This window comes from Pipistrellus hanaki (assembly GCF_964339955.1).
Source record: "Pipistrellus hanaki genome assembly, chromosome: 15".
In the NCBI taxonomy this organism is placed as follows: Eukaryota; Metazoa; Chordata; class Mammalia; order Chiroptera; family Vespertilionidae; genus Pipistrellus; species Pipistrellus hanaki.
Genome location: NC_140517.1, coordinates 49,422,555 through 49,435,709, shown reverse-complemented (window position 1 = coordinate 49,435,709; position 13,155 = coordinate 49,422,555). Strand labels below are relative to the sequence as shown.

The following is a 13,155-nucleotide window of genomic DNA, read 5'->3' as shown; positions in this document are numbered from 1 at the left end:
CAATGATGAGAGAGAAACATCAATGATGCAAGCCTCCTGCATGCCCAAAACCAGGGATTGAGCCCCCAACCCTGGCATATACCTTGTCAAACCCGGGACTCTTCGGTCAGCAGGCTGACGCTCTATCCACTGAGCCAAACCCATTAGGGCTTCACCCTACAGTTTTCATCTTTGTTTTCTTGGGGTTACATCCTGTATTGAATTTCTGAATCAATCTCTCTCTCTCTCTCTCTCTCTCTCTCTCTCTCTCTCTCTCTTTCCTGCCCTCCCACTCCCCCTCTCTCCTCCTCCTTATCCCCTTCCCTCCCTCTCTCTCCCCTCTCCTCCCCTACCCCTCCTCCCTCTCCTCTTCCTCCCTCTCTCTCCCCCCCTCTCCCTCTCCCCTCCCTCCCGCTCCCTCACCCGTTACTTTTCACCTATGAGTTCCTAGGTCTGGGCCCTCCAGGGGGACAGAACCCACAGGTTCTGAGCTTGGGGCACAGAGTAAGGAGGGGACTGAGCACAGGATCAGCTCACCGGCTGTGGAAGCTGGAGTCCCCGCCGCCTTCTGCACGGAGACCCAAGGCGCCAGTGATGCAGCTCAGCCCGAGTCCAAGGCCCGGAACCGGAACCGGAGGGAAAGAACCAGGAGCTCCGATGTCCATCCCCGGGCAGGAGAGAGGGCAGGGGAGAGGGGCAGGGGAGAGGGCAGGACAGAGGGCAGGAGAGAAGGACAGGCGCCCCAGCTCAGGGAGACTGAGCCCCTCCTTCCTCTTTTGGGTCTGAGAGTGGGTGGTGCCGCCCACACTCGGAGGGCGGGTCCCACAGCCCGCTGATTGACAGCTCCTCCCCTCCAATGACCCCGCCCTCCCCCTGAGTGCAGGCAGCTCACCAGGCCCAGGGCTGCCCCTTGGGTCCACGCAGTGCAGCCCCGTGGGGAGAGACACCCTTTGGGGGAGTGACAAGTAAACCAAGCCCGGGGCCTGGCCCAGTGGGTGAGCATCGACCTAGGAACCAGGAGGTCAGGGTTCGATTCCTGGTCAGGGCACAGGCCAGGGTTGTGGGCTGGATCCCCAGTGGGGGGCGTGCAGAAGGTGTCCAGTGGGGAGGAACCTGGAGTGGGCATGGGAAGTGGGTATGCGCCATGTCCCTTAGAGTGGACTAACAGCCCGAGAGACCCTCCCGTGCCATCATGGTCTCGCCAAGCCTGTGCCCAGCCCACACGTGACCATGATGTGGGTGTATGCACGTATATGCGTCTGTACCTGTGTGTGCATATGTGTGCGTGTATGTGCATTTGTGCACTCGTGGGCATGTGTGTGCATGTGGTGTGGGTGGGGTGTAGGCTCTGCACCCTCACCCAGCCAAACGTCCCCTTAGATGCCTGCTCACTCATGACTAAGAACCACACTCATTTCAGAAATCATCGATGCCATTTTTTCCCCCCGTATTTATTCTCTTACTAAGTTTTGAGCATCTGTGGAAGCAGACACTGGGGACCAGGTACCGTGTGCCCCAGCGCCTCGTGCAGGGCTGCCATAGCTGGTGTGTGAGAACATTTATTGATGACTAAGGTGAAGCAGGATTCAGAGACAATGAGGCCACCTGGAAGCCAGCTGCCATAGTCTGTATCGGTATGGCCCAGGTCCAAGGTCAACAAGTGGGAAGTCGTTAAAGTCACTTAAGAAGGTGGTTCCAACAGTCTCTGGGGGGTGGGGGGGATTCACAGGACATGGGTGGAACCAATGGGCGACTGTAGGACTGTAGCTGGGTCTCTGGAAACAGCCCACCAACTGCAGTGGGGTCTCTGGAAACTGCTGAGCAACAGTGGTTTGGTCTATGGAAACTGCTGGACAACTGTAGCTGGGTTGCTAGAAACTGCTGGACAACAGTAGGTGGGTCTCTGGAAATAAGTATTATATGGGTGCTCTAAGGAGCTTCTGGACTGTAGGAGGGGCCACCTGGTTAATGAACCTCCTACGTGTTGAATAGGGGACCCCAGACTCCAGCTCTCCCCTCCAGGAGAAATGAATAGATGGCAACAATAATGGGGTGAATCCACAGGGAAGCCCCCCTAATGGTGCTTCAGGCCTTTGCAAGAGGGACTTGTGTTAGGGGTGGGGGCTGCCGGGGAGAGGTCAATGGTGGGGGGAAAAGGAGACTTATGTAATACTTTAAACAATAAAGAATTTATTTATTTATTTATTTTTTAAAAAGGGTGATGTGTGTCTGTCGGAGCAGAGGCCAGGGGTCGGGTCAGCGTCTGGGGAGTTCTGCGTATGTGCTGGCAGCAGCTGTGGGCTCCGCGGGCGGTGGGGACACAGCCTGGGCTGCTCTGAGGGTGAGGGCCCCCTGGTCCAGCTGGGCGTATGTCACCTCCTGGGCGTCTCCCGCAGCAGGGCTCTGAGGGAGAGAGCCAGGTGGGTTAGCAGGGGGGGGGGGGGGGGGGGGGAGGGGCAGAGGAGAGGAGGCTGTGGGAAGGACAGACTATGGCAGCCAGCTTCCACATGGCCCCTGTGGTCCCTCCTCCGGAATCTCCATTGGGGCGTTCCCTTCCCCCCAGAATCAGAGTTTGGCTGTGTGACCATAGAATACGACAGAAGGAGAGGCCACCTCCATGGAGAGGCCTCAAGACACATAGGATTTCTGCCCTTTCTCCCTCCCTGGGGCCCCACCCTCTGAGGGAGGCAGCTGCCATGGAGAAGCCCACATGTAGAGGAACGGAGGCCTCCCACCATAGCCTAGGAGGGTGCCATCTTGCACGTGGACCTGCAGCCCCAGTCCAGCCTTCCGATGAATGCAGCCCATCACCATGACAGCAGCCTCGTGAGAGTCCGTGAGCTGGAACCACCCGGCAGATTCAATTTGCTTCCAATTTTGACCCAAGAAACTACTGAGATCCTTGTGTGAAGCTGTTCAAGCCCGGGCACTTTGTCCCTGGCTCGTATTGCTCAGTGATTAGAGCATTGGTTATAGAACGAAGGGTCACATGTTCAATCCCTGGCCCTGGTCGAAGCCCGTGTGGGAGATAACCAGTCGATATGTCTCTGTCACATCGATGTTTCTCTGTTTCTCCCTCTCCCTTTCCCCCTTCCACTCTTCTTGAAAAATCAATGAAAAAAAATACCCTCAGATGAGCATTAAAAACACAAACAAAAACGTTGGGGTATGGCATGGTTACACAGAAATAGGTGATTAATCCAAGGACTTACTGGGCTCTGCAGCTCCCTCTTTTTCTCAGGAAGTGCATAGACTGTGGCCTCATCTGGGGTGGAGGGAAAGAACAACATTCAGTCATTGGTATGAACCTATGGAGGCAAATTTGCCTGAAACCTCACGGGTTTAGGTCTCAACCTCCAGCCGCAACATCCAGTCATCTTGCTGCCTCCCCATTGCTTCCTCAATGAGCTCAATGCCACTCCCCTTTCCTCAAGCAGTTCCCTCTCCTTGTCCCTTACCTGGTGTGCTCTCTGTGATGTCATCAGCCTGGATAAGCCTGAGGAGAAAGAACAAGAGAGTACAGGGTGGGGGTGGAGGTGAGGGTGGGGTGCTCTGGAGGCAGAGACCTGGGTGAGGGGTCCGTGGGTAATTCTTGGGGTCCTCACCTTTCCTGGGGCCTCTGCTCCTTGCCTTTGCTGTGGATGGACTCTGAGGACAATCAGGGTATGAATTAGGAGGGAGGCCATCTTCCCAGCACTTCACACAGCCTTCCCAGGTCACCCCACCCTGACCCTGAGACCTACTGTGTTTTCTCTGATGCTGACGGTGGACTAAGAAGAGGACCAGCAGGAGGACACAAAGGAGAATGGCCACGGAGGTCCGAACAAGGATGTAAACATTTTCTCTCAACAGGCCTAGAAAGGCAGTGAAGATCAAACCACAGTATCCACAGGATGCATGTATGGAGCACCAACTGCATACCATGCATACTCTGGGTGTCTATCATGTTCACACTGATGTATCTAATCTCCCACATGCCTGGTATGGGATCCTGTGGCATGGGATCTGCCAGAAGCCAATTCCAGCATGTCATAACTGCAAGTGTTTAATCAAAAGGTTGATGGAACTTGGAGACTCAACAAGGGCTGAGTCACATATGTTATCACTTGTTGGGAATGGCTAAAGGCACTTCCCCCATACCTGAATAGGATGAGTGTTTGCTGCCAGACAGCTCAGGGCTTCTCAATCTACATGTTATTGCCTCCTATTGGCCATACACCTGAACAGCTGTGCGCTATTCCCCAATCTGACAATATCTCCACCTTGCCTTAGGACCATGGTAGGCAAACTGCGGCTCACGAGCCACATGCGGCTCTTTGGCCCCTTGAGTGTGGCTCTTCCACAAAATACCATGGCCTGGGCAAGTCGATTTTGAAGAAGTGGTGTTAGCAGAAGTTTAAGTTTAAAAATTTGGCTCTCCAACGAAATTTCAATGGTTGTACTGTTGATATTTGGCTCTGTTGACTTATGAGTTTTCCGACCACTGCCTTAGGACAATTTATGTTAATAAAAAGCAAGGGGTCCTGAGTCAAGGAGAATCTCCTTTCTTCAGCCAGGTTCCTCTGACCCCCAATGCTTTTCAAAATTATCTTTCATCTCTGGACTTCTACTTAATCTACACACAGCCATTCTCCAGAATGCTGAACGCTTCTTAATGCTGGAACAAGAACTCCAGCAGGGACCCATCATCCTCATTTTACTAAACCAGGGTCCTGAGTGGGACACCCTCTGTCCCCAGGATGTCAATAGAGCTGAGGTATGACCAACGCCCAAACATATTCTTTCCCTTCCCCACGAGGTTCTCTGTCTCCTATTGTCCTGTGACTGGGTCCGTATGTCTCCTAGGAGTGAGGAACCAGGAGGACATGTGTCTAAGTCCCGAGCTGGACAGATGAGGCTCTGAGTCTCTAAGCCCCCCTGGGGAGGTCTCCCCACTCTGGGACCCTCAGCTGCTCCCTCCAGGACTGTTCTGCCTATGGGACTTTCTGAGGGGATGGAAATGCCCTGCATTTGTCCTGTCCAAATTAGTACCCGAGGGTCACTGTATCCACTGGCATTTAACTGAAATAAATTTAAAATCCAGATTCTCAACCCAGGCCGGCATGGCTCAGTGGTTGTCGATCTATGAACCAAGACGTCACAGGTTCAAATCTCAGTCAGGGCACATGCCCAGGTTGTGGGCTCCATTCCCAGTATGGGGCGTGCAGGATGCAGTCTATCAATGATGCTCTCATCATGAATGTTTCATTCTCTCTCCCTCTTGCTTCCTCTCTGAACTCAACAAAGATATATTTTTTAGAAAAAAGCCAGAGCCTCAGCTGCACTAGCCACATTTCCACGGAGGAGGGAGAGGTTCCCGCCAGCACCACTGTCCTCGCCAGCCATAAGCCTGGCTTCTGGCTGAGCAGCACTCCCCTGTGGGAGCACACTGACCCAGTGGGGGCAGCTCCTGTGTTGAGCATCTACCCCCTGGTGGTCAGTGCCCATCATAGCGACTGGTCGTCCCACTGTTCGTCGATTTGGATATTAGCCTTTTATTATGTAACATGTGCATTTCTTATTGTTTATTCTAATTAATTCTCCCCACTAGAGTTGGGAGGATGGAGCCTGAGCCCCAGCACTGAGCCTCCCTCCGAAACCCCTCCAAGCTGAGGTCTCTACTCACCACCTGAGGAGTGGGTCTCTGTGTGTGTGTTGGGAGTGTAGCTGGGGGTGTAGCTGAGAACTTGGGGAGCTCCTGTGAACAGGGCAGGGAAAGGGCTGATGTTCTGTGGGGGCTGCCTGGGTTCCTAACACTCAGCCTGGCCCCTCTCCACCCTGAGTGTCCACCACCCACAGCCATGTCTGTCCCTCACTCACTCCCAGATGGCACCTGAGCTGTGGGGGGTGCAGGAGAGGAGGGCAGCCAGCAGCTCTTGGCCTCACAAAACCTCAGGGAGCAGCTCCCATGAGGACCAGGACATGGGGGGGGGGAGGGTCCCTGATGGGCCCTGAGTCCAGGAGGTATTGGAAACTGACCACACACAGGGAAGGTCAGCTTCATCCCCCAAATCCCTCAAGGCACCGCCCCGCCCTGCCATGCCCCAGGACCATGCCACCTGCCCATGGAGGGCGGACCCCAGGAGACACATTGCCTGGGCCCCTCAGAACCTGGCCAGGGGAAAGGGCAGGGCACCCCCACCCTGAGGGGAAGGACTCAGGGCCCCTTGAAGGGGTCTATGCCCACCTGGTGTCTGGAAGCTCAGGCCCCACCCAGCCCAGCAGGGACAGCTCTGTGTCCCCTCTGAGGCGGGGCTCAGGGTCCAGGCCACCGTGGTGTCCAGATGGGACCAGACTCCAGGGCCCTGAGCCAGGGGTGAAGGCCGAGGGTCCTGGGTGCAGAGGGAGGGGAGCCCCAGGGTTGGGGGTAAGCAGGAGGGCAGGAGCCCGAGGACAGAGATGTGGCTGGGACAGGGTGCTGGGCCCTGGGACCCACCTGAGGGCGGAGTGGAGATGTCCTCCTCTGTCACCTGCAGCTGCAGGGGCTCACTGCGCTCAGACCAGGAGTACCCTTGGTTGTAGAGGCAGCGGTAACTCCCCGCAGCGTGTTCATTCACCGCGAGGATGAGGAATCTGGCCTGTGTCCCCTGGGAACCATCTTGAGGCCCACTTTTCTGATCAGAGACTACTTGTCTTTTATCCTTCTCCAGGCGAAATAACTCAGCCTCAGCTGGGCTCTGGCACACGAAGGTCACAGGCCATCCCCGGGGGATCACAGGGCCTTGCTCGGCCCTGAGGGAGGGCTTGGGCAGGGCCCCTGGGAGGAAGCAGAGCAGGATCTCAGGCTCCATCATGAGGAAATCTCCAACCTCACACCGCCCATGTCATAAGCGTGCACCTCCATGGTTTATACCAAACTGGCAAAGCTGTGCAGCCCTCACCACAGCCCAGGCCTAGACCATTTGAACCATCCCTCCTCCAAGAGAACACGCCCTCTACCCCCTCAGGGACTCATCACTCCAGTGACTTCCTCACAGGACACAAGTTCTGGTGTCATCATGGGCTTTTCTCAGGGGGACATGGGAGGAGTCAGAGCAGCCTGAGGCCCCAGCCATGTCTCCCTCCCCAAAGCCACTCTCCAGGGAGACAGACAGGGCTGGGAGGGGGCAGAGGGTGAGGATGAGCGGGTCACTCGTGGGGACAGGGACGCTGTAGTCGGAGATGGTAGGAGTGACCTGGCTGGGTCTGAGGGCAGCTGGGGAGATTGTGGGGACCAATGGGGGCTGCATTGCCCCATGGTGGGTCTAGTGGGGGTGGAAGTGGACACCAGACCTGCTCACAGGACCCAGTGTGTGTGGACTCCCCTCTGACTGTGGGCATGTCCTCTGAGCAACATTTACTGAGGTTCCCTCTGCATTTCCCACCTCCCTCTCAGCCCATTTCCACTTCCTTGTGATGGAGGATCCTGCAACCCCAAGTGTCTAAATTGAGAGGGCAGGGGAAGAGAGGGCTCTGGCTCTGAAACAGGAAGAAGGCATCCCAGTCACCCAATGTCTGAGACAGAGCTGGCCACCTCTAGCACTCATTCTCTTGGTCAATCATTCCCTCGTTCCTTCAGCCACAGCTTAGCTCCCATCTCTCCCAATTACAGATGCCTCCCTTATGCCATTACTCCAGGCCTCAATTTGGGAGCTACCTTGGGGCTTGTGGAACCACCTAGGGGATGTCTGAGTCCCCCCAGGATAGAGAGAAAGAGAGAGAGAGAGAGTGAGAGAGAGAGAGAGAGAGAGAGAGAGAGAGAGAGAGAGAGAGAGAAGACACTCAGTGTTAAAGGAAGAATTTCCTTCTCTTTCTCCCTCCTTCCCTCCCCATGTCCTTGCTGGACTCTCAGCTCATTTCAGGGGCAAGTCACATCCAAAAAAAAAAAAAAAATACCCCAAAGCACAGTCTCACTCTGGTCAGGGAGCCCCTTGGACCACGGGACTTGCCCGTGGAGGGCGGACCCCAGGGGACATTGCCTGGGCCCCTCAGAGCCTGGCCAGGGGAAAGGGCAGGGCACCCCCACCCTGAGGGGAAGGACTCAGGGCCCCTTGAAGGGACTGTGCCCACCTGGTGGCTGGAAGCTCAGGCCCCACCCAGCCCAGCAGGGACAGCTCTGTGTCCCCTCTGAGGCGGGGCTCAGGGTCCAGGCCACCGTGGTGTCCAGATGGGACCAGACTCCAGGGCCCTGAGCCAGGGGTGAAGGCCGAGGGTCCTGGGTGCAGAGGGAGGGGAGCCCCAGGGTTGGGGGTAAGCAGGAGGGCAGGAGCCCGAGGACAGAGATGTGGCTGGGACAGGGTGCTGGGCCCTGGGACCCACCTGAGGGCGGAGTGGAGATGTCCTCCTCTGTCACCTGCAGCTGCAGGGGCTCACTGCGCTCAGACCAGGAGTACCCTTGGTTGTAGAGGCAGCGGTAACTCCCCGCAGCGTGTTCATTCACCGCGAGGATGAGGAATCTGGCCTGTGTCCCCTGGGAACCATCTTGAGGCCCACTTTTCTGATCAGAGACTACTTGTCTTTTATCCTTCTCCAGGCGAAATAACTCAGCCTCAGCTGGGCTCTGGCACACGAAGGTCACAGGCCATCCCCGGGGGATCACAGGGCCTTGCTCGGCCCTGAGGGAGGGCTTGGGCAGGGCCCCTGGGAGGAAGCAGAGCAGGATCTCAGGCTCCATCATGAGGAAATCTCCAACCTCACACCGCCCATGTCATAAGCGTGCACCTCCATGGTTTATACCAAACTGGCAAAGCTGTGCAGCCCTCACCACAGCCCAGGCCTAGACCATTTGAACCATCCCTCCTCCAAGAGAACACGCCCTCTACCCCCTCAGGGACTCATCACTCCAGTGACTTCCTCACAGGACACAAGTTCTGGTGTCATCATGGGCTTTTCTCAGGGGGACATGGGAGGAGTCAGAGCAGCCTGAGGCCCCAGCCATGTCTCCCTCCCCAAAGCCACTCTCCAGGGAGACAGACAGGGCTGGGAGGGGGCAGAGGGTGAGGATGAGCGGGTCACTCGTGGGGACAGGGACGCTGTAGTCGGAGATGGTAGGAGTGACCTGGCTGGGTCTGAGGGCAGCTGGGGAGATTGTGGGGACCAATGGGGGCTGCATTGCCCCATGGTGGGTCTAGTGGGGGTGGAAGTGGACACCAGACCTGCTCACAGGACCCAGTGTGTGTGGACTCCCCTCTGACTGTGGGCATGTCCTCTGAGCAACATTTACTGAGGTTCCCTCTGCATTTCCCACCTCCCTCTCAGCCCATTTCCACTTCCTTGTGATGGAGGATCCTGCAACCCCAAGTGTCTAAATTGAGAGGGCAGGGGAAGAGAGGGCTCTGGCTCTGAAACAGGAAGAAGGCATCCCAGTCACCCAATGTCTGAGACAGAGCTGGCCACCTCTAGCACTCATTCTCTTGGTCAATCATTCCCTCGTTCCTTCAGCCACAGCTTAGCTCCCATCTCTCCCAATTACAGATGCCTCCCTTATGCCATTACTCCAGGCCTCAATTTGGGAGCTACCTTGGGGCTTGTGGAACCACCTAGGGGATGTCTGAGTCCCCCCAGGATAGAGAGAAAGAGAGAGAGAGAGAGTGAGAGAGAGAGAGAGAGAGAGAGAGAGAGAGAGAAGACACTCAGTGTTAAAGGAAGAATTTCCTTCTCTTTCTCCCTCCTTCCCTCCCCATGTCCTTGCTGGACTCTCAGTTCATTTCAGGGGCAAGTCACATCCAAAAAAAAATACCCCAAAGCACAGTCTCGCTCTGGTCAGGGACCCCATGGACCACGGGACTTGCCCGTGGAGGGCGGACCCCAGGGGACACATTGCCTGGGCCCCTCAGCCTGGCCAGGGGAAAGGGCAGGGCACCCCCACCCTGAGGGGAAGGACTCAGGGCCCCTTGTAGGGGTCTGTGCCCACCTGGTGGCTGGAAGCTCAGGCCCCACCCAGCCCAGCAGGGACAGCTCTGTGTCCCCTCTGAGGTGGGGCTCAGGGTCCAGGTCACCGTGGTGTTCAGATGGGACCAGACCCCAGGTCCCTGAGCCAGGGGTGAAGGCCGAGGGTCCTGTGTGCAGAGGGAGGGGAGCCCCGGGGCTGGGTGTGAGCAGGAGGGCAGGAGCCCGAGGACAGAGATGTGGCTGGGACAGGGTGCGGGGCCCTGGGACCCACCTGAGGGCGGAGTGGAGATGTCCTCCTCTGTCACCTGCAGCTGCAGGGGCTCACTGCGCTCAGACCAGCGGGATCCTTGCTTGTAGAGGCAGTGGTAACTCCCAGCATCGTGTTCATTCACCGCGGGGATGAGGAATCTGGTCTTTGTCCCCTGCCGACCATCTCGAGACACACTTCTCTGATAAGGGAGTACATGTCTTCCATCCTTCTCCAGGCGGAATAACTCAGCCCCAGCTGGACCCCGGCACACAAAGGTCACAGGCCGTCCCCGCGGCATCACAGGGCCTGGCTCGGCCCTGAGGGAGGGCTTGGGCAGGGCCCCTGGGAGGAAGCAGAGCAGGATCTCAGGCTCCATCATGAGAAAATCTCCAACCTCACACCACCCGTGTCTTAAGCGAGCACCTTCATGGTTTATACTAAACTGGCAGAGCTGTGCAGTCCTCACCACAGCTCATTTGCACCCTCCCTTCCAAGGGACCTGCCCTCCCCCCACCAGGGGACTCAGTTATCATCCCTCCAGTGACTGCCCGATGTGAAACGAGGACCCGAGTCTGGTGACATCCTGGGCTTTTCTCAGGGGGACACGGGAGGAGTCAGAGCAGCCTGAGGCCCTGGTCACATGCCCCTCCCCACAGCCACTCTCCAGGGGGACAGACAGGGCTGGGAGGGAGGCAGGGCTGGGAGGGGAGGTGGGAGTCTGACAGGGTGTTTGTGAGTGTCCCCAGCTTGGCTCAGCCAAATGGGAGCGTCTGCAATGGGGTCCAAGGACAGAGTCTGATCCCACAATGCCCCAGAGTCTGCTTCTTGGTGATTCCAGGAGACTCCAATGCAAAGCCCTCTCTCAATGTCACCCAAATTAGCCCACTTCACTCCTCCTAGGGGGCTGAGGCCGGGTCTGCAGGCAGCTGGGGAGATTGTGGGGACCAATGCAGGACCCCATGGGAAGTCTGGTGGGTTTGGGGGTAGAGCTCCAGCCCAGACCTGCTCACAGGATCCCAGTTGTGTAGACACCCCCCACCCGTGACTGCAGGGCATGTCCTCTGAGCAGCACTCACTGAGGTTCCCTCTGCATTCCCCACCTCCCTCTCAGCCCATTTCCACTTCCTTGTGATAGAGGCTCCTAAAACCCCACGTGTATAAACTGGGCTGGGAGGGGAAGAGAGGGCTCTGACTCTGAAACAGGAAGAAGGCATCTCAGTTATCCAATCTTTGAGAGAGAGCCTTGGCCCAGCCCCACCACTCATTCCCTCGTTCCTTCAGCCACAGCTCATCTCCTGTCTCCCCTTCACAGATGCCTCCTAGTGCCTTTGGCCTACAAACAGGAGAAACACAGGAGGACCCCTGCCTTCTAGGGCGGAAGGGGAGAGGGGGCACAGGGCTGAGGGGGGAGTGTGCAACCCGCAGCCACAAGCAGTGACACTGGCCCAGAGCTGAGTGTGGGAGGCTATGGAGCAGACAAGCAGAGCTGACCTCTCAGAGGAAGAGCGGGGAGGCCCTGAGCTGATACCAGAGGGTCAGGGGGGAATGAGCCAAGCCCAGCACAGGAGCCCTCAGCCTGGGAGGGGCTCATGGTAGAGACAGAACATGGAGTTTGTGAAAGTGACAAGAAGACTGGGTTTCTGAAGGTAACTTAGCCAGAGGGTGTGAGGACACACAGACGCAGACAGGGAGAGAAGCTCAGGCTCATTCCAGCTGAAGACATACCAGGAGAGGACTCTAAGGAAAATTAACATTTTGCCTGAACATGAAACATGTATGAAAAACTCCATTTAAAAAGGGGGACTCACCCTCCTGCATGTGGATCATCTGGCCCAGACAGAGCACTGCAAGGGAAGGGCTGGTGAGGACAACGCCCAGCACCAAGGTCCTCCCTGGGCTGCAATCAGGGGGCCTTCCTGGAGGCAGCGGGCCCGGCCAGGAGAACTTCCCAGGCTCCCTCCTCAGCATTCCCTCTGAGCACAATCCTGCTTCCTGCTCTGTGTTTCCAGACCAACCCCCTCCCCCATCTTCCAATCGGGTCCTCAGTCAGAACCCTGTCCCCACGCCCAGGCCCCTGCCTCTAGGACTGACCCTCCCGGGGTCACACTTAGGTCAGGGCCAGAGCTGAGGGGCCAGGCCCCCAGGAGGGACCAGGAGTCTCCTGGGCCAGGGTCAGATTGAACAGGGCTGGAGACGCCTCCCCCAGCCACCATCCCCTGGGCTCCTGGGAGCGATCCCTCTGTCCAGGACTCACCGAGGCCCAGGAGGGTGGAGGGCCGGGGCCCCATGAGCAGCCTCTCCACGTCTTCTCTGTCCTTGTCACACGGAAGAGATGCGTTTGCCTGGGGGAGGGAGGACAGGGCCCTGCAGGTCAGTAAATGTGCAGGGCGGCCTTAAAGGGGCAGGGTCATGTGACTCGTTTCCGTGGTTTCTCATGGAGGGAGGCGGGGTGCTCCCAGCCCAAAACCCAGTTTCCCCTTTGTGAGTCCAGAGAGGCCTGGGTGATACTCATATGAAAAACAACATTTCTCATATGTCCACACAGCAGTTTGTAGCGACATCTGTCCCAACCAGGCTCAACCCATGACATCAAACCCACATGGTATTAATTCACCAGCGATAGATAGGCATAGATGATAATGATAGATAGATGGATGGATAGATAGATAGTCCCTAGATGGATCCTACATAATTGGATCCTCAGATACATAGAAGTATAAGTTGTTACACAGATACACAAATTGATAGTTACATAGATAAATGCATAGATACAAACATGGATATAGAGATCGTTACAAAGATACTTAATTACATAAACACATACTGGGATACGTACATAGCTATGCAGATTGTAAGACACATAATTATAGAAATACACAGAGTTGAATAGATATTTAGATAGATACAGAGATAGTTATGTAAATACATGGATACTTAGATACATAGTTACACAGATTGATAGATACATAGAAAATTAGATAGACGCATAGTTACATAGATAGATATACTGACACAAT

General features: G+C 56.3%; 1 protein-coding gene across 2 annotated transcripts; it reads right to left on the bottom strand.

Annotated features, from left to right (window-relative positions):
- Window positions 1–2,151: 2,151 nt before the first annotated feature.
- Window positions 2,152–12,494, bottom strand: LOC311633598 (leukocyte immunoglobulin-like receptor subfamily A member 6). Of its 2 annotated transcripts, XR_014796987.1 has the most exons (11): window positions 12,393–12,494; window positions 11,947–11,982; window positions 10,160–10,480; window positions 8,317–8,637; window positions 6,455–6,775; window positions 4,775–4,820; window positions 3,723–3,833; window positions 3,585–3,627; window positions 3,438–3,475; window positions 3,192–3,244; window positions 2,152–2,382 (listed from the first exon to the last, which is right to left on the bottom strand). XR_014796987.1 is itself a non-coding variant. In XM_084906460.1 (10 exons), the coding sequence occupies exons 1-10, from the start codon at window positions 12,424–12,426 to the stop codon at window positions 2,236–2,238; spliced, it is 1,425 nt and encodes a 474-aa protein (XP_084762586.1). In that variant the 5' UTR covers window positions 12,427–12,494; the 3' UTR covers window positions 2,191–2,235. The 2 variants fall into 2 exon arrangements, 1 of the variants encoding a protein (XP_084762586.1); XM_084906460.1 differs by lacking the exon at window positions 4,775–4,820 and having other exon boundaries at window positions 2,191–2,382.
- Between the last annotated feature and the right edge of the window lie 661 nt (window positions 12,495–13,155).